Here is a 26,535-nt window from a genome sequence, read left to right as displayed (position 1 = left end):
AGGACATGCCTCATCAAAATTAATACAGAGACCCCACTATAATCCTCCATCCCAGTTCTGCTTTAATTTTTCCATGGCATACTTACTGCCGATTAGATTTCTTTTTTGCTTTTCTCTGTTTTATTCTCTCCTATTTCCTGTGCTAGGACAGTGACCAGCACATACAGAATAAGTGATCAATAAATGCTGAATCAGTGTATCTTTCATAAAAGAAGGCCACTATAGGACACAGGAAATAGACACTATAGCATATGAGGGAGAAGAGGAAACATCTAGGTTGATGATAAAAGAAGCCTCCAGATGACACCTTTCTACGCAACTAAGGAATAACCAATCCAGGCAAGAACAAGAAAACAGAGAACTCTGGGTACTGTATCTCCAAGGAAAAGAATTGAACCAATAGATACCAAGTGTGTTCATTACACTGGTAGAAGTTATATGATTTCAGCGGAAAATTCAGAAATAAATTTGTGGTGGGTACACAGAAATTTAAATTAACAAAAAAAGTAGGAAGTTACTAATTCCAGGAGAATCAATGAAAGAAAGAGAGACAAACAAGTGGGAGGCAGGGAGGGAGGGAGGGAGGGAGAGAAGAAGGAAGGAGGGAAGGAAGGAAGGAAGGAAGGAAGAAAGGAAGGAGAGAGGAAGGAGAGGGAAGGTAGTTGGGTAAGCATGGTACATTTTGTGGGTCTGCACAGATATTTACATTGTCACGAAAATGTAAATGCTAGGTATGGTTTTAACTAAACACTATGATATAACTGTCCTGGAAACAAGAGAGTACATAAAATGAACAGGGACAGCAATATAAGTACTCAATAGTCATCTTCCATAGAAGACATTAGATAATATCTATAACAGAAAAATCCAGAAATAGTTATCATTTAGAAATATGAAAGTAACTAGCAGAGTCAAAAACTAGGAGATCTGAATGTGGCTCCTTCAAGAAAGTAAGAATCAAGGGAGAGAAGAAGAATTGTAGCAGGGAATTGCTGTTGTCAGTTTAAGTTTTATACTATTATTAGATCTGTGAAATAATATATGTTTTCCCTGATAAAAAATAAAATTCAGGGCTTCCCTGGTGGCGCAGTGGTTGAGAGTCCGCCTGCCGATGCAGGGGTCACGGGTTTGTGCCCCCGTCCAGAAAGATCCCACAGGCCGCAGAGCGGCTGGTCCCGTGAGCCATGGCCGCTAAGCCTGTGCGTCCACAGCCTGTGCTCTGCAACGGGAGAGGCCACAACAGTGAGAGGCCGCGTACCGCAAAAAAAAAAAAAAAAGTTCTGATGAACCTAGGGGCAAGACAGGAATAAAGACACAGACCTACTGGAGAATGGACTTGAGGATATGGGGAGGGGGAAGGGTAAGCTGGGACAAGGTGAGAGAGTGGCATAGACATATATACACTACCAAACGTAAAATAGATAGCTAGTGGGAAGCGGCCGCATAGCACAGGGAGATCAGCTCGGTGCTTTGTGACCACCTAGAGGAGTGGGATAGGGAGGGTGGGAGGGAGGGAGACGCAAGAGGGAAGAGATATGGGGACATATATATATGTATAACTGATCCACTTTGTTATAAAGCAGAAACTAACACACCATTGTAAAGCAATAATACTCCAATAAAGATATTTAAAAAAAAGTCATGTACCACAATGTTCATTGCAGCGCTATTTACAATAGCCAGGACATGGAAGCAACCTAAGTGTCCGTCGACAGATGAATGGATAAAAAAGACGTGGCACATATATACAATGGAATACTACTCATCCATAAAAAGAAACAAAATTGAGTTATTTGTAGTGAGTTGGATGGACCTAGAGTGAAGTAAGTCAGAAAAAGAAAAACAAGTACTGTATGCTAACACATATATATGGAATCTAAAAAGAAAAATAGTTCTGAAGAACCTAGGGCCAGGACAGGAATAAAGACACAGACGTAGAGAATGGCCTTGAAGATATGGGGAGGGGGAAGGTTAGCTGGGATGAAGTGAGAGAGTGGCATGGACATATATACAACTACCATATGTAAAATAGATAGCTAGTGAGAAGCAGCCACATAGCACAGGGAGATCAGCTTGGTGTTTTGTGACCACCTAAAGGGGTGGGATAGGGAGGGTGGGAGGGAGACTCAAGAGGGAGGAGATATGGGGATATATGTATAGCTGATTCACTTTGTTATAAAGCAGAAACTAACACACCATTGTAAAGCAATTATACTCCAATAAAGATGTTAAAAAAAAACTATGAAAATGTAAATGTATCATAAACTATTAAGAATTTTTTTTAAAGATAGTATTTTACATGCTACCAAATAAAATTAACTTCATTGCTATTGGTAATAAAATATTCTCCTTTTTTTTAAGTATTGACCTAAGGATCCAAACATAATTTAACTTAAAAATGGAATGAAGAATAATTTGTTAACAAACACCTAAACTCATCAAATTATTTCAGTTTTCTTATAAGAAATTAAAAATGTAAAGGCTTCTGCTCTTCAATGGAATATCAATATTAATATTTTAAGATGTTACAGTTATCTATGCCTTTGTTAAATAAATCAAATTGGCTGGATATAATTCCAAGTACCTAAATACATGTCAGAAACACTATTAGGAGTCAAGGGAGTAGGCCACAAAGGAGAGCTCAAATGAGGAAGGGAATGTATTAACACAAAATTGAGAACCACATTATGCACAGGACTAAAGGTCAAAACCAGAGAAAACTGGTTCATAGTCATGATATAGTAATCTTAAGTGCTCAAAGTAAACTATCAAGAACTTTTCAGCATTGTTTGCACTTTGTGTCAGCACTCTCTCAACAGCATATCTAACAGAAACTTGAGGAACCACATACCAGGAAAGACTATAGCATAATAGTAAAGAACAGGTTTTATTCCACTGTCTCTATAGAGGGTAAAACAAATCATTACATGAAATATCAAAAGAAAATTTTACCTTTTGGCAAGTTTTCGCTTTGATGATTTTTGTGAACATGTACATCTAAATTGTACACCTAGTTTGTACAAGTAGTATGGCTCAGTTTATAAATAAAATATACACACAGATAACTACAAAATAGAGAAAAGAAAGAAAAATTCTATTAAAGTTGGATTAGCAAATGGTTCAGTTTCATAACTGCTTATTTAACAAATGCTTTTGAACATTTACTATGTGGAAGGAATTGAATATTGAGAAAATAACTGTTTATAGGATTGACAAAATAGGGCCTTCCTGGTGGCACAGTGGTTGAGAGTCCACCTCAACCCTGGATGCAGGGGACACGGGTTCGTGCCCCGGTCCAGGAAGATACCACTTGCCGCAGAGCGGCTGGGCCCATGAGCCTTGGCCGCTGAGCCTGCGCGTCCAGAGCCTGTGCTCCACAACAGGAGAGACCACAACAGTGAGAGGCCCTCGTACCGCAAAAAAAAAAAAAAAAAAAAAACCAAAAAGTTGAGATAACCATGCAATCAAGTATGTGATTACAATACAGTTTTAAACTGTTTGTAAATAATCAAAAAAGCAATAATCCCCTGGTGTTGTGTTTAAGCATACTTTAAAATTAATAAATTTGCAAGTTTCTTTAAAAATCTGTTTTTAAACTTTTTCAGAAAAAACATATTCTCCAGTCAACAATGATCTTTCAAATAACTTCCAAACTGGCGTCAATATAGTCAAGATCTTTCACTAATCAATAAAGAAAGCTTGATTTCAATAAAGGTGACAAAAGTTGCTCTAACCCTTTCCAGCAACAAGCTCTCAACAGACGATCATCATTAAGCTTATATCAAGGCTTCATGTTCAGAAGCTATATAAATGTGTCCTATTAGTACATGGTCAGTCTGTTTGGCAACTCCAGTTCTCCAGACATGTGGCAATTGCTGCCCTTTGAGGTCTGAAGTCAAGTCTTTAGGGAATCTCAAAGCCTGCACTGAAATTACAAGGAGCGTTCATTAGAGACTGCTGGAGAGGAAACATGAAAGACTTCCATTAAAACTATATAAAACAGCTACTTATTTTAAAAAGATTTTTAAACCATCTCAGGTACTCAGCTATAATAAAAAGTATTTACCAACTTAATTATTTTTAAAAGCACTACTTTCAGGACATGGTACATTCTTCATGCCTCCCATCCCCCACCTCAATACACCTAACATTCCTTTTATAGGGATCATCAAGTCAAGCTTTTGGTGTCCTGGGAGAGAATAAAACTACCTATACCTCTAAACTCTTTCTACAGATCACTGTAAACATTTATAAAATGAAGGTAATTTTAGAGACAAAGTTTTGTTTTCTAACATTAATTTTGAATAATACAGTTACTTAAACTCAGCCAGACATACATATGTGTTTCTTTTTAGATGCCTCTTTTAGGCTCCCTCTAATTCATTTTTCACTCAATTTTAAACTAATAATCATAAAAAAGTTGTAAACACAAAATAATATAAATTACATACTAGTTAATCTATGAAAGGGCATTTACCAGCTAATATTATGGAAAATATATGAAGATTCAAATGTTTAAAATTAAAAGAAGAATGTCAATAAATTGACAGACAAGTGTTCAAGGAAATTTCATGTCTTTGCTATCTCAGGATTTTGAAAAACATAGTAAATATATTTTCTAATTAATAATTGTTGCCATTTTAAATTTCTAAATCTGTAGACACTTTTTAACTTGAAAGTATGGTTATTTATTAAATTTGCAACAAAACAAATACTACTAGATAATACTTCAGTAACAAATCTCTATAAAATGTTATATAAAATTCATTAGCTTGCCTCAGTCATTTATTGAATTCACATATATGTTGGTTTCTGACAGCCTAATTCCAAAAAGCAATTACAACCTCCATCCATATGTAAAAAGATAACAGAAAGCAAGTACATTAAACCAGTTTAAAAGAATAAAAATCTAAAGAAAACAGATTACGAATGATTTATATGAATGCCTAGTGCTGAAGTTAATTACAAGTAACCCAATAAAATAGTGCCTTTATTATTGTACAGCAAGTAATAGCTCTAGATGAAAAAACCAGACTCTTTCTGCTGACTTTTGCATGCCCAATCCCACAGCACACAACATTAAGAATTTAAAATGTAGTAAATAAGGCATATAGAAAACAGCAGTTTTTAACTAAAAGCAGAAAACTCCCCTGCTGTTTAACCATTTGGAGTCTACCACTCTGAACAGTGACCACTGTAAACTGATACTATGTGCTCATTGAATAAATTCTTAATACAAAGTGAGATTTAATTTCAGTATTCAAAATTTTACATCAAATGAAAAGTAAATAACTGTGAAATGTATTCATTAGGAGAAAATAAAGTATCATTTATGTTTATGCTATGAAATTACATCTTCAGAATCAAATTTTTCCAAACCTCATACAACATCTACCAATAAAGCTTTGGTCCTAATTTTACAGTACTAAGACACATACATTACGTGCTGCAGTAGTATGTTATAGTTGTCAACAGCCACAAGCTATAGCCAATCACAGTATGCTTAATGACTTTCCCAATGAAGAGGAGTAAGGCCTTTCAGTCCAGAATGATTCCATAATATTTTCAAATAGTTATCAATGTACCTAATGAGATATTATTTGGTATAAACTTTAAGCTTAATGCAAAAGTCCTAAAACATGTTATGGATAAACATTACCATGTAGGTCATTTTGACCTACAACATAACTAAAATAGTGAAATGAAATACTTGATAACCTGGTTTTGCTGCGCAAATAATCAGTGGTGCATCTCTCTGGCAGTATTTTATTCATATCAATTTCATCTCCATTAGAAATATATGCAATACTAGCTTATTTTGCCTTTTTTTTCTGGGTCAGTAACTTTACAAATTGGAATTTGTCTCAACTACAGTAAAATTCTTTAAAGGTAGCGATGCCTATCTCTTGGGGTTCTCAACAGTATCTGACTCAATTTCCCTTATAACAAACATTCAAGTGTTTGTTAAAGAGACCATAATTTAACACTGTTAGGTGAAGGAGGGAAGAGCATGGCACTAAGAACACTCACTAGATAGATTACTCACTTGTTGTGGCCACTATAACAAATCGTCACAAACTTGGTGGCTTAAATTACTAGAAGTCTGTTCTCTCACAGTTCTGGAGGCCAGGAGTCCAAAATGAGTTTCACTGAGCCAAAATCAAGCTGCTCTTCTCCTGGAGACTCTAGGGGAAAATCTGCTCCTTGCCTCTCCCAAGCTTCTAGTGGCTCTCAGCAGTCCTTGGCTTGTGACCACACTGCTCTCTGCTCCATCATCATACTGCCTCCTCCTCTGGGTACCTATCTCTAATCTCTCTCTGACTCTCTGCCATAAGGACACATATAACAGTATGTAGGGCCCATCCAAATAATGCAGGAGTATCCCTCATGTCAAAATCCTTAACATAATCACACAAAGACCCTCTTTCCAAATAAGGTAACATTCATAGGTTCCAGAGATTTGACGTGAATATCTTTTGGGGAACGATTTTTCAGCCTATCGTACTAGAGAAACCAAATTAAAAGAACAGAAAGAGCTAGTTGAACAAAAGTGAACTTTACTACAAAGTTCAACAAAATTCAAAAGATATAAAGGCATTTTTTAATAATTAGTATATTGTGGCAAGAGTTGGAAAAGTTTTTAAGCAAGTTAACTTGTGCTACAGGTGTTGGTTCTAACAATGATTGAGTTGTGATTGGTTTTGTTTTCAGTTCCAGAAATTTAGCTACCAGGCTACAAGAAACTCAAATCTGGGCAGCTGAGATAGAAGATACAGGTAACAAGCAGATATCATTAAGAACAACTCCTAATAATTAGCAGAAAAGCAATGACAGCACTGCCAAATGTCCAAATAAGTAAGGCAGCAATTCAGACTTGGTTAAGATACTAACAAGAATTAGAAAGCTTCTTTGTAAAAAACTTTCCCGTTGTTTTACTTTCTCACTGCCAATGATCAAACTCCTTTTCTCTTCCTTAACTTACAGTACCAGAAAAAAAGAAACATATGTTCACAAACTAAGCTACAAATTAGTGCTATAAAACAACAGTGAATCTTTTCAATACATATAAATAGGACACAACTCTGAAAGATTAAGCAAAGCTGTAAGCTTTCTTAGGTAAAGGAACAGACCACCTCCCCTCTGAAAAAAGAACAATAAGAAACCAGACTTAAGTTTGCTCTCAATTATGTGGTATCTGATAATAAGAATAACATGACAAATCAACAGACCGAACAAGACAATTCCACTGTTTTAACTGAATGTTTAATGAAAACTTGAGATTCCAACAAAAATTTTTCAAAAATACATAATTATTATCAAAAAGAATGCCCTATGTATCCAGTATTTAGGATACTGCCATGCATTTTCATACTCACTATATGTAAAAGCACCTTGTGGAAAGGAAGATGTCAGAAGAATGTCAGAACAGATTCGGGTTTAGGCAGTTTGATTTTTCTGGTAAAATAACCAGAAAATGACATGATACACATAACGCATATGTCAAATACCTGAATGCTACTTACAAAGCAGCAGAGAAATAAGTGTAAACTAAAATAAAATAGATATTAGAGAAGTTCAAAATAAGGCAGTGGGGTGTGAATCTGATAAGTCAGTAAAACTGCAGCTTCTCTTGGAAAGGAAATACAAAGAGACTCCTGTAGGAAAGTCAACTTGGTAGTACGTACTGAAAGAGGTAAAAATCAACACAAAGGAAAAGGCCATTTCTCTAATTCAGGAATAAGCTGGATCAGAATTTCTGATTCTTTATGGAGACCTTTTTCAAATGATACCTCCTTTTGTCCCTGCCTGTCTCCCCGATTCTGACAGCACTCAGGGTGAGACTCATCATAATGAGCAACTGTTAATGATGATGTATCTGGCCAGAAAAAAAAAAAAAGGTTGATAATCAGTGACCTAGGTTAACTGTTATAAAAGCATTTCTCAACTATGGTAACACAGGAGGTGTGTTGAAAGTAATGTAGTATAAATAAAAAGCACTGAAATATACAGAAGACATCTTTAAGAAAATCACTGGAGTACTAATCCCTAAAATGACATCCATCTCACTTGTATTAAGGTATACTTTATTGACTTCCAAAGGAGTGATCACTATAGCTAGCACAGGAAACAGTGGGATCACCTTTGGAAGCCTATGGAAAATATGAATGTTAACCATTAACCTTGCCTACATGAAAATGGCCCAAAACTGCAAATTTATGGGATATCTCCTAGATCTAATAATGTATGGTTTGAGATGAAAATGGACTAGACTGGGCATATAATCATAGAAAGAAGAGAAAATAATGAAAGAGACACTGCAGAAAATAATGGTGAACTAAAGCATAGATATGAAAAATCTAATTTCATTAAAAGAAAACAAGAGGCACTAAAAATACTGAAGAGAAGATTTTGTGTGCTGTTAAAAACACTTAGATTCAGAAACTAATAACTTTAATTTACAACCTACTTTGCTCTATGGACTGTTCTACATCCTTTTACATATATTATCTAATATAATCTTTATTACACCCATTTCACTCAATAAGAAACTGAGTCTCAAGCAAGTGAAGTGATTTGCCCATGGTTACAGAGTTAACAAGTGGTAGAGGGAAAAACGTTTATTAAAATTCAAAAATCTATCATCACAGCATTTTCCTGACCTCAGTCTCTTCCTAAGACCCTTTCCAAAGTGACTTTTCCCTTTCTCCTTTTGTTAACCATGATGGAGACAACAGCCACCTCTACAAAGTCCATCTCCAGCAACTGAGGAAGTAACTACTAGAAAAACAAATAGCCTTCAGGCTTCTGATTCGTGCTTTATTCAGGCCTAAATCAAAGTGCAAACTCCAGGTTTTATTAAAATTGCATGCATGCTTCTGGAAGCTCATATTATAAAATGGCAGCTTGACTAAAAACAGCTGCCTGACTAAAAGATGCATAACATATGGAATATATGGGCAACTACTTATATATAATAATTGTCCCTCCCTAAACTATACTGTGTTTTATATATATATATGTATACATAATGCTATTATAGTCTAACTGCACTAAAGTACTAAACTCAGTCAACTGAGGCAAATAGTGTAAACACTTTAAAATTGACAGCAAATCTTAAATCTAGATCCTAAGAACTGATTACTCTGCTTAAAAACTATTAAATTATATACTATTTATGAAAAAAAGTTATCAGAGAGTTTTGGTATAAAAACAAAGACAATCTCAAGCTTTACGCTTTTAATCTAGCCTTTTTGTAATACTTTAACTTCAGTGGATTAATTTGAATAGAAAAAAAAGAAAGGACTAAGCAAAACCAAACAATAAGCAGTCAAAGCTGAGAAACACAGAAACCGAGCTGTAATCATAATTATGTTAAAACCAAAGGAAAACACTATGCTTAGAATATTTCCATTCACGTATTCCCCTTTTCTTCTCACTCGCTGCCTAATCCCAATTTAAAAGACCAGCTGTAAAACGGTGGGGTGCCAAATTAAAGCACACTTTATTTTCAGATGTCTCCATACTCATAGGCTGACTTCCTGTCAGGAAGAGTTCCATTTCTCTGAATACCCCAATCAGCAGGGAACTTGCAGAATTAAGTGCCAGTTGATATTACTTTGTTTTGCATTTACCACCCTTGAGAATAACGTTCAAAGATCTAGTTATATAGTCAGCATGGTATCATCCTTCTGACTAGACTGCCAAGCCACAGGGTGTACTGCCAGTTCCACAAAATTTACCTTAAAAGGTGCTGTTTTCTAAATCCTAGTGCGCTAGTGAATCAACAGGATGCCTGTATTTCAGAATAAATCCTGAGCTAAAGTTAAATTATGCTTCTCTTTGGTTACAAAGCACTTTAAATTAATACTGGAAAGGTCTGCATCCAGATTCAAATAAAGATCAATTAATGTTCACTAATCCATCAAGTTAAATATTTTATTTTTTAAAAGTGAATGCAATAATTCAGTCTGATTTATTTGTTTTTAATGTTTTTGCTATTGTTTAAAGACAAATGAGTCCACCTTATAAAAGCAAGTTATAAAAATCTGAATCAAGTAAAACTATAATTTTTTTCTTCCATACTAGCATAAAGTGCAGTTATTAAGCTGGTTTCAAATGCTTCACACGTATTAGTGCATTTAAGATGTTCATGACCGGTTAACATAGCATGAATCTTAAACTACCCTCTCCAACTCCCACAGGCTTCCCATCATGCTTCTTCAAAGGTCTCTAGTTCCTTCTCATAAGGTCAAATATTTTGATTGCACACAAAATTAAGTTAATTCTGAGCACTTCAATACAGAACACCTATGCTCACAGCCTTTGACATTATAAGGACAAAGCATTCACAGCAACTCTAAGATAAAAACAGGTGATTGTACTGCAAGCCTACTTTTTTGAACCCAGTGTTAATCATTACCATATTGATTCTCATCCATTCGCAATCAAAAGGTCACAAGCCCTGACAATAACAAATCAGAGACAATCAATTTACATTCACTAATTTTCTATAAATATATTCTAAGGATGAGGAATAAAGGCATCCAAAATAAAATAAAAGGAGGGGTAACATTGAGAAAAGGTTGAAATATTAAATTATACTGATCCTAGTTGGACCATGCTACATATAAACTGGTCTTAAAGAATCCAATTGCCCCTAAAGTCCCATTTACATTGGAAAAAGGAAGGCTGGTTACAAAGGAAGTTGAATGATTTGACAGCATATCAAAGTATAAATTTAAACATTTAATACATTTTGCAAATTTGTTGCCATGCAAGCACTTTTAGCAATCTTTCTATTCAGATATAGATTTGTCTCTTTTAAGAAACCTTCACGAACAATGTGCTAAAATATTTGGGTAAACATCATTTTTAAGAGCCAGAGGTTCAACATTTGTCATATTCCCTTTGTTAGCAGAAGCTGTGGTGCCTGAAATGAATGCTGAGTTATTTGAAGCTAGTGACTTAAACGTGATAGAAATAATTCTACAGAAAGAGGAAAATCTACATGCACAAAGTGATTTCTTCATAAGAGGTCATCAGTTGAGACTTTTAACAGGTCCTTTTGTGACTCTTAACGGATCTTTTTGAGACCCAAAGCTGATCAGGTGAAAGAGATTTAATACGTATCATTTTCTTACTTTAAAACATTTAAGTAAGCATAGGGTAAGAGTTCAGAATTAGGGTCTGAAACCTCGATAAAAGGGGTAAATTGCCTTTCAGATTAAGATAAAATTGAATAGAAGAAATAAAAGTATTAAATAGAATGGTGTCTGTTCCTTAACTAAAAAAAATACTTTTTAATGAATCAAAAACTCAAGAATTAAATTTAAAGGGAACTTTACTTAAATAAGGTAAATATATTGATTTATTCAACAAATATCTATTAAATGATTATTTTATTATAATCTGACACTAATAAACAACATAGACAAAATGGACAATTAAGAAATGGCTTCCTGGGGCTTCCCAGGTGGTGCAGTGGTTGAGAGTCCGCCTGCCGATGCAGGGGACATGGGTTCGTGCCCCGGTCCGGGAAGATCCCACATGCCGCGGAGCGGCTGGACCCGTGAGCCATGGCCGCTGAGCCTGCGCATGGAGCCTGTGCTCCGCAACAGGAGAGGCCACAACAGTGAGAGGCCCGCATACCGCAAAAAAAAAAAAAGAAAAGAAATGGCTTCCTGACTTCAAGGAGTTTTCAATCTAACAAAAGAAACAAAACTTATAATATAGCATAAGTACGAAAATAGCTCTTATGTGCATAAATTTAACCCTTCTTTAGCACTTATCTCTGTAAATTTAACTCTAAGATGGAGTTCTCTAAATTGGTGTATTCACAACTTATAATCCAATGTTGGGGGCATCTAAGCAAAGAAATAAAGATTAATAAGAGTTAATAGGATTTAAACTATTTTTATTCTAATTTATAGCAAAAGCAAAAAACCCACATATTAAATGAGTTTTGTTATTACACAATATATGCACAGAAAGATTTTTATATGTTCTTATGCCAAAAATATCTGTACATGTCAAAGATAGAGTTCTTCAGACCATATCAGAAGAAGAGTAAATTCCTCTCCCATCTATTAATTTAATGAATCTTCCTAAATATACCTGGGTGAATTTCCTAGCAGCATTCCATTCTCCCTCACTTCTCAGGGTTAAGGATATCAACATAGATTTTTGTTGTCTACTAACTTTAGGAAATGCCTTATATACAAATTATACTTAAAAAAAAAACAAAAAACATAAACAGATTTTAGTGAAAACCCCTGGACTTAGGCATCAGAGTGATTTCATGACTCTTAATTCTTTAACCCAATTAACCTTTATAATGACTTCATATTTTTATTATGTCTACGTCTTGATTACAAGCTATCTCAAATCCTAATTGTTTGAACGGATAAATGGATGACCTAAGAAGAGCAACAGCCACTGTATAATTTAGCTGTGTAACTATAAATTATCACTAAATCTTTATTCTATTAAAAATTGTTAAAATTTTATTGCTAAAATTTTACTCATTTATTTGACAAATACTGAAAATTTCTTTCACCAGACATTGTATCATATGACAGTCACATACAGATTAATTTCATTTTATTTGGACCTCTTGCACCTCTTTAAGTGCATAGCAAAGCCCGATTCTACAAATGGGTCACTAACAATGTATGTAATATCCCATTAATATAAAATATATTCTGACCCTGGTTTCTAGACTTTATGCCAGACACTTAAACATGATTACAGAGCATAAACTGCCACAATATTGACTAAAAATGTAACTGGATTCACTCAACTAATGTAGGAAACAGCTATATAATCAATTGATGTCAAAATATTTGAATTTATTCTTAAGCTTGGATTAGTTCTACATAAATATTGTAAAAATACATATATGTGTGTGTAAAAATACACACAAACACACACACACTCCTGGTTAAACTTAAGTTGTTCTAGAAAGAATACCAAATCTTACTATAATCAGTTCTGAACATCTATCCCTTCAGAAACAACATGTAAATTGAGTCCAAATTACCTACAAAGGAGAGAGAACAGGTAATTGAGTTAATTCTTGAATGAAGTAAAAATAATCACAGTGTTTCATGAAAAAAACAGCTGTACTTTTGCAAATCTACTGATTTTCTGTAATCACTGTGATTGGAGAAGCAGAGAAAACCAGAAGCAGAATACAAAAAGAAGCATTTCCTGTATTATTCACTGTGTCAACACTGATGCTTTTCCTAAAGTATATTTCACAAAAATTATCCATACACACTATGGCCATAAAAAGCATTTTGTGATCAAATATACTAATATTATTCTCATAACAGATTCAACAATACACTTTATTTTATATATATATTTTTTATACACATACACACACATACACACATGTATTGACTAAAGGCCTCGAGGAACCCTCCAGTAAAGATCCTAATTAAATTTAAATGAACATTTTCCAAGCTTATTTACCACTGTCTGCTTTTCTCAGAGAACATCCATTTTCATCACACAGTACACACTAGGATTTGCTGTACTGGAAGTTTTGGACAGTGAGAACTGATCAAACAAGTAGCCGGCTACCACAAATCTAACCAAGGAAAATTATAGGTACAGCAAAGAGTAGAGGAAATGCTTTAAGAACTTGAATATCTATTGATCTCGATGAAATTATAAAAAAAAACATAGATAGAACCTGGAAAAAAATTTTTGACTGAAAGGCAAAGGAGCCTGAAATGATCTGTTCATGAACAGAAATAAAATTAGTTAAATTAAACAGGGATTAATAAATACATTTTTATGCCCCATTCCTAATTCCACTCCCTGCCCCTACTATTTGCTTCTATTTCTCTTAAAGTCCTCATAAAAATTCTATGTTGTATTACAATTATTTGTCTCTCTTACTAGATTAAAAGGAGAGACTTGTCTTAAAATCATTCAGGACATGTTTGCTAAATAAAAAAAGAAATACCACAAGCAGGCATATTAAGGCATATTAAGGAGGACTCAGGGTAAATAAACTGACACAAAGCTCTGTATAAGAGATAGCATTTGAACTGAGCCTGACAGTGAAAACAAAAACCTAGAAGTTTTTTTTTCGAAGTATAGTTTATGGCCTCACAATACTGCTGCATAAAAGCTCCATACCATAAGATTTCCTTATAGGTAAAAAAAAATGCATAAGGAAGTTAAGAAGACTTTTATATTTTCAATGAGCAACTTAAACTCAAAATTCTTATTTTGTGGTTAGCAGAAGATAACCTATGCTTTACTGACTCAATTATTTCTTTTTAAAAACCACACCATTTTCTTAATATTAGATAGTGAGTTTTAGTTTAAAAGGTTGACGTGTACCCTATATACAGCACACTCTGAGGAGTTAAGCACCACAGTTAAATGAAGTAAATCTCCATTTATATTAAGTTCCACAATAAGTAAAACGCACACACAGTAAGAGAAATCAAATCAGTAGCAACTTGAGGTGATACCAGTAGGGACTGATTACAGAAGCACAGGGAACTTCCTGGATTGAAATGGGTGTTACACGGTTGTGTATATATCTAAATGCATTGAACTGTACACTTAAGATATTGTATATATACTCTTGTATATAATATTGTAAAATATTACATATATATTGTATATTAATTATGCTTCAATAACTTTGATTTTTTAAAAAGAAGTAAATCTGATTAAGCCAAAAGAAAATGAAAAAAGTAAGACTCTCATTTATAAATGAACATGACTACAATATTTGGCAATGACAAAATAGCTGACAATAAAAATGAACAATTAATACACACTTAATAACACACAAAAGAATGAGGATGTTTCATAATGAAAAGGACCAAAAGGTAAAAGCCCAAAATACAGTGTTTATGATCAATGTTACCATTCATTTATTAATTGTACAATTATATAAATATTTGGTTGAAAAGTAATTATGCTGAATGTTGGAGATACAATAGAAAATAAAACACAGTGCTTACCTTTAAGAAACTTAAAGTCTAACGGGAAAGAAAAAAAATAATATACAATTTAAATAAAGAATGAAATTACTATAAGGTGGGTCAAGTGAGTGCTTAGGATGTATACCTCACCTAGGCTTAGAGTTGTGGGGAAGAGAGGAGTCAAAGAAAGCTTTCCAGAGGAGATGGCAATTTAGCTGGGAGTTGAATTATTTATTTATTCCATATATATTTACTGAGCAGCCATCAGATGCCAGGGACTGTGCTGGGTACTAGGCACATTTCACAGTTTACCTAGTATACTAGGTATATGAAACAGAAATAGTTGTAACCTTCATAGGACCTAGAGTAGAGAGAGGGAGACTGGCAATAAAGAAGTAGCAAACTGGGAAATGGGGAAGATGGCGGAAGAGTAAGACGCGGAGATCGCCTTCCTCCCCACGGATACACCAGAAATACATCCACACGTGGAACAACTCCTACAGAACTCCTACTGAAGGCTGGCAGAAGACCTCAGACCTCCCAAAAGGCAAGAAACTCCCCACGTAACTGGGTAGGGCAAAAGAAAAAACAGAGACAAAAGAATAAGGACGGCACCTGCACCAGTGGGAGGGAGCTGTGAAGGAGGAAAAGTTTCCACACACTAGGAAGCCCCTCCGCGGGCGGAGACTGCGGGAGGCAGAGGGGGGAGTTTCGGGACCGCGGAGTAGTGCACAGCGACGGGTGCGGAGGGCAAAGCGGGGAGATTCCTGCACAGACGATCGGTGCCGACCAGCACTCACCAACCCGAGAGGCTTGCTGCTCACCCACCGGGGCGGGCGGGGCTGCGAGCTGAGGCTCGGGTTTTGGTTTTGGACGGAGCTCAGGGAGAGGACTGGGGTTGGCGGCTTGAACATAGCCTGAAGGGGTTAGTGCACCACGACTAGCCGGGAGGGAGTTCGGGGAAAAGCCTGCACCGGCCGAAGAGGCAAGAGACTTTTTCTTCCCTCTTTGTCTCCTGGTGCGCGAGGAGAGGGGTTTAAGAGCGCTGCTTAAAGGAACTCCAGAGACGGGCGCGAGCCGCGGCTGAGGGCGCGAGCCCCCGAGACGGGCGCGAGCCGCGGCTGAAAGCGCAAACCCCAGAGACGGGCGCGAGCCGCGGCTGAGGGCGCGAGCCCCCGAGACGGGCGCAAGCCGCGGCTGAAAGCGCAAACCCCAGAGACGGGCGCGAGCCGCGGCTAAAACCGCGGACCCCAGAGACGGGCGGGAGACGCTAAGGCTGCTGCTGCCGCCACCAAGGGGCCTGTGTGCGAGCACAGGTCACTCTCCACACCCCTCTTCCGCGGAGCCTGTGCAGCCCGCCACTGCCAGGTTCCCGGGATCCAGGGACAACTTCCCCGGGAGTACGCACGGCGGGTATCAGGCTGGTGCAACGTCACGCCGGCCTCTGCCGCAACGTCACGCTGCCTCTGCAGCTGCAGGCCCGCCCCGCACGTAGTGCCCCTCCTACCCCCATCCCCCAACCCCCGGCCTGAGTGAGCCGGAGGCCCCGAATCAGCGGCTCCTTTAACCCCGTCCTGGCTGAGCGAAAAAACAGACGCCCTCCAGCGACCTACACGCAGAGGCAGGGCCAAATCCAAAGCTGAGCTCCTGTGAGCTGTGAAAACAAAGAAGAGAAAGGGAAATCTCTCCCAGCAGCCACAGAAGCAGCGGATTAAAGCTCCACAATCAACTTGATATACCCTGCATCTGTGGAATACCTGAATAGACAAGGAATGATCCCAAATTGAAGAGGTGGAATTTAGGAGCGAAATCTATGATTTTTTTCCCTTTTCCTCTTTTTGTGAAGGTGTACGTGTATGCTCCTGTGTGACATCTAGTCTGTATACTCTAGCTTCCACCATTTGTCCTAGGGCTCTATCCGTCCATGACTTTTTTTTTAAAAATTCTTTTTCTTAATAATTAAGTTTAATTGTAATAACTTTATTATACTTTACCTTCGTTCTTTCTTTCTTTCCTTCCTTCCCTCCCTCCTTTAGACAACGAATCACCCCAAATTGAGGAGGTGGTCTCAGGGAGCAGGATTTATGATTTTTCCCCCTTTACCTCTTTTTGTGAAGGTGTATGTGTATGCTTATGTGTAAGATTTTCTCTGTATAGCTTTGCTTCCAACATTTGTCCTAAGGTTCTATCCGTCCCTTTTTTTTTTCTAAATATTTTTTAATTCAATAACTATATTATACTTTATTTTATTTTTACTGTATCATCTTTCTTTCTGTCTTTTTTTCCTTCTTTCCATCCTTCCTTCCTTCCTCCCTCCCTCCCTCCCTCCTTTCTTTCCTTCTTTGCTTCTTTCTTCCTTCCTTCCTTTCCTCCTTTCCTTCTTTCTTTCCTCATACTTCTACTAATTCTCTCTACTTTTTCTCCCTTTTATTCTGAGCCGTGTGGATGAAAGGCTCTTGGTGCTCCAGCCAGGAGTCAGGGCTCTGCCTCTGAGGTAGGAGAGCCAACTTCAGGTCACAGGTCAACAAGAGACCTCCCAGCTCCACATAATATTAAACAGCGGAAATATCCCAGAGACCTCCATCTTAACACCAGCACCCAGCTTCACTCAACGACCAGCAAGCCACAGTGCTGGACAACCTATGCCAAACAACTAGCAAAACAGGAACACAACCCCACCCATTAGCAGAGAGGCTGCCTAAAATCATAATAAGGCCACAGACACCCCAAAACACACCACCAGACGTGAACCTGCCCACTAGAGAGACAAGATCCAGCCTCATCCAGCACAACACAGGCACTAGTCCCCTCCACCAGGAAGCCTACACAACCCACTGAAACAACCTTAGCCACTGGAGACAGACATCAAAAACAACGGGAACTACGAACCTGCAGCCTGCAAAAAGGAGACCCCAAACACAGTAAGATAAGCAAAATGAGAAGACAGAAAAACACACAGCAGATGAAGGAGCAAGATAAAAACCCACCAGACCTAACAAATGAAGAGGAAATAGGCAATCTACCTGAAAAAGAATTCAGAATAATGATAGTAAGGATGATCCGAAATCTTGGAAGTAGAATGGACAAAATGCAAGAAACAGTTAACAAGGACCTACAAGAACTAAAGATGAAACAAGCAACGATGAACAATGCAATAACTGAAATTAAAATCACTCTAGATAGGATCAATAGCAGAATAACTGAGGCAGAAGAACGGATAAGTGACCTGGAAGATAAAGTAGTGGAAATAACTACTGCAGAGCAGAATAAAGAAAAAAGAATGAAAAGAACTGAGGACAGTCTCAGAGACCTCTGGGACAACATGAAACGCACCAACATTCGAATTATAGGGGTTCCAGAAGAAGAAGAAAGAAAGAAAGGGACTGAGAAAATATTTGAAGAGATTATAGTTGAAAACTTCCCTAATATGGGAAAGGAAATAGTTAATCAAGTCCAGGAAGCACAGAGGGTCCCATACAGGATAAATACAAGGAGAAACACGCCAAGACACATATTAATCAAACTGTCAAAAATTAAATACAAAGAAAGCATATTAAAAGCAGCAAGGGAAAAACAACAAATAACACACAAGGGAATCCCCATAAGGTTAACAGCGGACCTCTCAGCAGAAACCCTACAAGCCAGAAGGGAGTGGCAGGACATACTGAAAGTGATGAAGGAGAATAGCCTGAAACCAAGACTACTCTACCCAGCAAGGATCTCATTCACATTTGATGGAGAAATTAAAACATTTACAGACAAGCAAAAGCTGAGAGAGTTCAGCACCACCAAACCAGCTTTACAACAAATGCTAAAGGAACTTCTCTAGACACGAAACACAAGAGAAGGAAATGACCTATAGTAGCGAACCCAAAACAATATATAAAATGGAAATAGGAACATACATATCGATAATTACCTTAAATGTAAATGGACTAAATGCTCCCACCAAAAGACACAGATTGGCTGAATGGATACAAAAACAAGACCCTTATATATGCTGTCTACAAGAGACCCACTTCAGAACTAGAGACACATACAGACTGAAAGTAAGGGGATGGAAAAAGATATTCCATGCAAATGGAAACCAAAAGAAAGCTGGAGTAGCAATTCTCATATCAGACAAAATAGACTTTAAAATAAGGACTATTAAAAGGGACAAAGAAGGACACTACATAATGATCAAGGGATCGATCCAAGAAGAAGATATAACAATTGTAAATATTTATGCACCCAACATAGGAGCACCTCAATACATAAGGCAAATACTAACAACCATAAAAGGGGAGATCAACAGTAACACATTCATAGTAGGGGACTTTAACACCCCACTTTCACCCATGGACAGATCATCCAAAATGAAAATAAATAAGGAAACACAAGCTTTAAATGATACATTAAACAAGATGGACTTAATTGATATTTATAGGACACTCCATCCAAAAACAACAGAATACACATTTTTCTCAAGTGCTCATGGAACATTCTCCAGGATAGATCATATCTTGGGTCACAAATCAAGCCTTGGTAAATTTAAGAAAACTGAAATTGTATCAAGTATCTTTTCCGACCACAACGCCATGAGACTAGATATCAATTACAGGAAAAGATCTTTAAAAAATACAAACACATGGAGGCTAAACAATACACTACTTAATAATGAAGTGATCACTGAAGAAATCAAAGAGGAAATAAAAAAATACCTAGAAACAAATGACAATGGAGACACAACGACCCAAAACCTATGGGATGCAGCAAAAGCAGTTCTAAGGGGGAAGTTTATAGCAATACAAGCCCACCTTAAGAAGCAGGAAACATCTCGAATAAACAACCTAACCTTGCACCTCAAGCAATTAGAGAAAGAAGAACAAAAAAACCCCAAAGCTAGCAGAAGGAAAGAAATCATAAAAATCAGATCAGAAATAAATGAAAAAGAAATGAAGGAAACAATAGCAAAGATCAATAAAACTAAAAGCTGGTTCTTTGAGAAGATAAACAAAATAGATAAACCACTAGCCAGACTCATCAAGAAAAAAAGGGAGAAGACTCAAATCAATAGAATTAGAAATGAAAAAGGAGAAGTAACAACTGACACTGCAGAAATAAAAAAAATCATGAGAGATTACTACAAGCAACTCTATGCCAATAAAATGGACAATCTGGAAGAAATGGACAAATTCTTAGAAATGCACAACCTGCCAAGACTGAATCAGGAAGAAATAGAAAATATGAACAGACCAATCACAAGCACTGAAATTGAAACTGTGATTAAAAACCTTCCAACAAACAAAAGCCCAGGACCAGATGGCTTCACAGGTGAATTCTATCAAACGTTTAGAGAAGAGCTAACACCTATCCTTCTCAAACTCTTCCAAAATATAGCAGAGGGAGGAACACTCCCAAATTCCTTCTACGAAGCCACCATCACCTTGATACCAAAACCAGACAAGGATGTCACGAAGAAAGAAAACTACAGGCCAATATCACTGATGAACATAGATGCAAAAATCCTCAACAAAATACTAGCAAACAGAATCCAACAGCACATTAAAAGGATCATACACCATGATCAAGTGGGGTTTATTCCAGGAATGCAAGGATTCTTCAATATACGCAAATCTATCAATGTGATAAACTATATTAACAAATTGAAGGAGAAAAACCATATGATCATCTCAATAGATGCAGAGAAAGCTTTCGACAAAATTCAACACCCATTTATGATAAAAACCCTCCAGAAAGTAGGCATAGAGGGAACTTTCCTAAACATAATAAAAGCCATATATGACAAGCCCACAGCAAACATCATCCTCAATGGTGAAAAACTGAAAGCATTTCCACTAAAATCAGGAACAAGACAAGGTTGCCCACTCTCACCACTCTTATTCAACATAGTTTTGGAAGTTTTAGCCACAGCAATCAGAGAAGAAAAGGAAATAAAAGGAATCCAAATTGGAAAAGAAGAAGTAAAGCTGTCACTGTTTGCAGATGACATGATACTATACATAGAGAATCCTAAAGATGCTACCAGAAAACTACTAGAGCTAATCAATGAATTTGGTAAAGTAGCAGGATACAAAATTAATGCACAGAAATCTCTGGCATTCCTATATACTAATGATGAAAAATCTGAAAGTGAAATCAAGAAAACACTCCCATTTACCATTGCAACAAAAAGAATAAAATATCTAGGAATAAACCTACCTAAGGATACGAAAGACCTGTATGCAGAAAATTATAAGACACTGATGAAAGAAATTAAAGATGATACAAATAGATGGAGAGATATACCATGTTCTTGGATGGGAAGAATCAACATTGTGAAAATGACTCTACTACCCAAAGCAATCTACAGATTCAATGCAATCCCTATCAAACTACCACTGGCATTTTTCACAGAACTAGAACAAAAAATTTCGCAATTTGTATGGAAACACAAAAGACCCCGAATAGCCAAAGCAATCTTTAGAACGAAAAAAGGAGCTGGAGGAATCAGGCTCCCTGACTTCAGACTATATTACAAAGCAACAGTAATCAAGACAGTATGGTACTGGCACAAAAACAGAAAGATAGATCAGTGGAACAGGATAGAAAGCCCAGAGATAAACCCACGCACATATGGACACCTTATCTTTGATAAAGGAGGCAGGAATGTACAGTGGAGAAAGGACAGCCTCTTCAATAAATGGTGCTGGGAAAACTGGACAGGTACATGTAAAAGTATGAGATTAGATCACTCCCTAACACCATACACAAAAATAAGCTCAAAATGGATTAAAGACCTAAATGTAAGGCCAGAAACTATCAAACTCTTAGAAGAAAACATAGGAAGAACACTCTATGACATAAATCACAGCAAGATCCTTTCTGACCCACCTCCTAGAGTAATGGAAATAAAAACAAAAATAAACAAATGGGACCTAATGAAACTTCAAAGCTTTTGCACAGCAAAGGAAACCATAACCAAGACCAAAAGACAACCCTCAGAATGGGAGAAAACATTTGCAAATGAAGCAACTGACAAAGGATTAATCTCCAAAATTTACAAGCAGCTCATGCAGCTCAATAACAAAAATACAAACAACCCCATCCAAAAATGGGCAGAAGACCTAAATAGACATTTCTCCAAAGAAGATATACAGAATGCCAACAAACACATGAAAGAATGCTCAACATCATTAATCATTAGAGAAATGCAAATCAAAACTACAATGAGATATCATCTCACACCAGTCAGAATGGCCATCATCAAAAAATCAAGAAACAATAAATGCTGGAGAGGGTGTGGAGAAAAGGGGACACTCTTGCACTGCTGGTGGGAATGTGAATTGGTTCAGCCACTGTGGAGAACAGTATGGAGGTTCCTTAAAAAACTACAAATAGAATTACCATATGACCCAGCAATCCCACTACTTGGCATATACCCTGAGAAAACCAAAATTCAAAGAGAGTCATGTACCAAAATGTTCATTGCAGCTCTATTTACAATAGCCAGGACATGGAAACAACCTAAGCGCCCATCATCGGAGGAATGGATAAAGAAGATGTGGCACATATACACAATGGAATATTACTCAGCCTTAAAAAGAAATGAAATTGAGCTATTTGTAATGAGATGGATAGACCTAGAATCTGTCATACAGAGTGAAGTAAGTCAGAAAGAAAAAGACAAATACCGTATGCTAACACATATATATGGAATTTAAGGGAAAAAAATGTCATGAAGAACCTAGGGGTAAGATAGGAATAAAGACGCAGACCTACTGGAGAACGGACTTAAGGATATGGGGAGGGGGAAGGGTGAGTTTTGACAGGGCGAGAGAGAGTCATGGACATATACACACTAACAAACGTAGTAAGGTAGATAGCTGGGGGGAAGCAGCCACAAGGCACAGGGATATTAGCTCGGTGCTTTGTGACAGCCTGGAAGGGTGGGATGGGGAGAGTGGGAGGGAGGGAGACGCAAGAGGGAAGACATATGGGAACATATGTATATGTATAGCTGATTCACTTTGTTGTAAATCAGAAACTAACACACCATTGTAAAGCAATTATACCCCAATAAAGATGTTTAAAAAAAAAAAAAAAAAAAAAAAAAAAGAAGTAGCAAACTAGCACAGGTATAGTTAAAATTTGTGATATGATGAGTGCTAAGATGAAGACGTGCAAAAAAGATACCAACTATAGATATGATCTGAGAAGAGCATAATTAAGCTGAGTTCGGAGTGATGAGAAGAAGCCAACAATTAGACTCACCAAATTTGAAGGAAGGAAATTATAGGGAAAGAAAAAGCCTACGCCAAGACACAAAATTATGATGGCACATTTGGGTAACTTTAAATAGCTCGCATAGCTTGAGAACAGTTACAAAAACAAAGTGATAAGAAATGAGGTCCAAACAGTAAGAGAGGCCTAATAATGAAAGATGCCTTTGTGCCATGGTATAGAGCTGGTTTGCTTTCCCCTATCCCTCTCGGGGTTTTTTTTTTTTTTAAATTATCTACTTTACCCAAAATACTCATCACAACTATGAAAAAGAAAAGCTCATGAAATAAAAAGCCAAGAGCAATAACATTAATGTCACATATTTAGAAGGAATAAACTCAAAAAGGAGAAGGAAACCAGAATTAGAGAAAAGAAATTAGAGGAGAGTGATGGAAAAGAGGAACACTTTACTATGAAGATTCAGGAAAAAATTCAAATGGCAATAATTCAACCACGAAACAGACATTAAAGAATCATACGAATAGTGATAGCTGGTTCTCATTATGAACATTATAGTTTTAAAATTAATAATTCAGAGATATTGAAAGAAATGACCAAACCTTTTGTTATTACCTTCATGCAAAGGAAATATTTCCCAAAATAGCAACAATCTACATATTTTGTTGAAAAATGTATTGAAGAAAAATCAAACTAACACTATTTTTAAATTAACTTTTACTGCTAATTAATTACTCACACAGGATGCCAGGCCAGACTACATGGTGCTTCTAGTTTTTCTATATACTCTATGCATTTCTGATAAATGGGAAAAGAATAGATGACCTGGCAGAAGGCTCAGACAATAATATGTGATTTACAGGACATGAATGCAGCTACCATAAGATTTATCTGACAGCCCTCTCCGATAGTGGACTGTTGAGTATCCGATGGAATGATTTCTAGTCTAGAAAGTCTACTACTGAGTAGCCATACACATTATTTATTTATTAGATGTTTTGGGTTGAAACCATTTTTAAATGACGCACTTCACAATGCACAGTCATAAATTTAGCTTTAAACCCAAGAAGGGAGGTGGTGTTATTGGAATGTATGTCAGACTGAATTAGGATGAGCAACACAACACTTTTATAAAGTGGCCTTGAATACAATGTCAATTCCTTCAAAAATGATATTAATGTCAAATGAGCAGGATATAAACACTTTACACAATGCTGGAGTAATATTACTTGAAATATTTATTTAACATTTTCTTTAAATTCATATGGATTTCTACAAGGTTTATACACATACACAACAAATATTGGGCAAAAAAAAGTTACATGCTTCTGAAAAACTGAATCTGAAATATAATTAAGAAGTTGTTCGATTATTTTCTGTGCATCAGAGAATATACAGTTTCCTGAGGAGTGTATACAGTCTTATTTTAAAGAAGTAAAGAAGACTTAAAATCAGGTTTTGGAGCTTAAATAGCTCTTGAATTATTTTCAGTATAGGAATAAACATAACTAATAAACCGTAAGTATATATATATATAACTTTACTCAAAAATAACATGCTAAATATTTTAAGAAAGATTTTCAACTCTAAATAATAACATTTTGTCTTAAAATGTTAAAATTTAAATGGGATAAAATATGAAATGGTATCTAATAAACCTATTAATGAATGAGTGGATATTGAAAAATACGATCCTAGCTGAAGCTTTAACAAAATATATAGTGATCTACTTGGTCTTAATGACAGCAAACCCAACGTGATCATTTCCTCATTTCTTAAATTCAGGCTCTAAACTCTCTTCTGTAATAAAATACGGCAGATTTAAACACTTTGTTAAGAAGAATACAAAAAAAAAGTTTTGAATGGATTCAAGAAAAATAATCAGAACATGGCTGATTGCCATGAAATTAACATCAACTAATTTGTAAAGTTTTAAATCAAATTTGCAGACGTTAAGTTCATAAGCATATCCCATTATTTATGTGATTAAAAAGGAGTTTTTGACCTGATCTTTCGATCTTTGGCACTCAATCCACTACATCTCTTCTTTACAAAACTGATTAAAATTTTAGCATGATGCTAGCCGTTTACTTCCCACCCTATCTCAGACTAAAACAAATTATCAGTCAAACTCAAGCCACAGCCACCCAATATCTGCAAAATGTCGACTTCAAATTCAATTTCATCTCTCTTAAGCTTTCACGTAGAAAAAGACAGTTCACTTTTTAACAAAATAAATCACTTTTGTGATTGCCAATCTGACCTCTTTGAATTAGGAAAATTCAAAGTGAAAAATGTAATTATCACCCCAGAACAATCTGTATACATCTGGAGCTAATTCTAGCTTCATTTTTCATGTCAGTTTTTGCACTGTGCTACATCTTATAGAGATGCCGTGGAACTTTTGGAGAACCCATAAAAAATGGTAAGAACTTCAAACAAACCAATAATGTGTTTTATTTAAACAAAACTTTGAGATGATCTGACTTTTGCAACTTACTCTAAGTGATCTTCATATTCCCATTTGATTGGAATAGTATTAAACAGCACTGTGACATACATGACAAATAGGTGTCTTAAAGCATGTCATTCTTTATCTTTTCAGCTTCTAACACTCCACTGTGTAATATACTATATTTAAAACAGCTTTCATGTATCAAGAATACATTAAATTCTTCTAACCTAGAAAGTGAAACTTCACTATCAAACTTCACCTATGAAACAATTACAGCTCTATAAACAATAAATTCATACTGCTGTGAGTATACATATAAAACTGTAAGCAAATGATTCTTAAAGTAAGGGTAATTTCATGTCAGTATAAGAATGGTATATGGTAATTTCCATTCAAGAAATAAACGACCAATTATTTCAAATCAGATTACTAAATGGGAAATTTTATCCAGTCAGTTTGTAAAGGAATGGGAGTTTTCTAAAGTAGATAATTCACTTAAAAACATGACTCTCACTAAATCTAAGAATAATAAGCCCACTACAAACATAACTACTCTTCACAAGTTCATTTTAAAAATCCATTAGATGTAATCTCTGGAAGTAATTGTTCTTATTGCATTTTATTGACAATGCATAGTATTGATTTTTCACACCTTCTATGATTCTTTAATTTGTATTCATGAAATGTCCATCAGCACAGTCAAAATAAATTTGGCAATATAGGCACTAAAATGAATAAATCGATGAAAAGAAACATTAATTTTGCATTATCCTTATTCGTCAGGCAAGTAAACCAGGAGAGTTTTAAATGAAGGTCAAAGGTTTTGAAATGGGTCAGAACCCTTGACCTCTAGACCAATACTCTTCCTATTAAAAAAGGCTATTTTAAAGTTTTAAGTAGGGG

At 36.2% G+C, this 26,535-nt stretch overlaps 1 protein-coding gene across 3 annotated transcripts in view; it reads right to left on the bottom strand.

The window, feature by feature from the left end:
- LRBA (LPS responsive beige-like anchor protein) overlaps window positions 1-26,535 on the bottom strand; it is a 753,999-nt gene that overhangs the window by 507,545 nt on the left and 219,919 nt on the right. The window contains exon 1 of one of the 3 annotated variants that reach the window (XM_032633584.1): window positions 2,953-3,017. The exons of the other annotated variants lie outside the window; for them this stretch is intronic. Within the exon in view, the coding sequence (XP_032489475.1) occupies window positions 2,953-2,997 (45 nt within the window). The 5' untranslated portion in view covers window positions 2,998-3,017. Of the gene's footprint in view, window positions 1-2,952; window positions 3,018-26,535 lie in introns of those variants that run through there. 3 annotated transcript variants of the gene reach the window in all.

Source organism: Phocoena sinus, chromosome 5, assembly GCF_008692025.1.
Source record: "Phocoena sinus isolate mPhoSin1 chromosome 5, mPhoSin1.pri, whole genome shotgun sequence".
Classification (NCBI taxonomy): domain Eukaryota; kingdom Metazoa; phylum Chordata; class Mammalia; order Artiodactyla; family Phocoenidae; genus Phocoena; species Phocoena sinus.
Note: the sequence above shows the minus strand (reverse complement) of the source record. Positions and strands in the feature narration are given on the sequence as shown.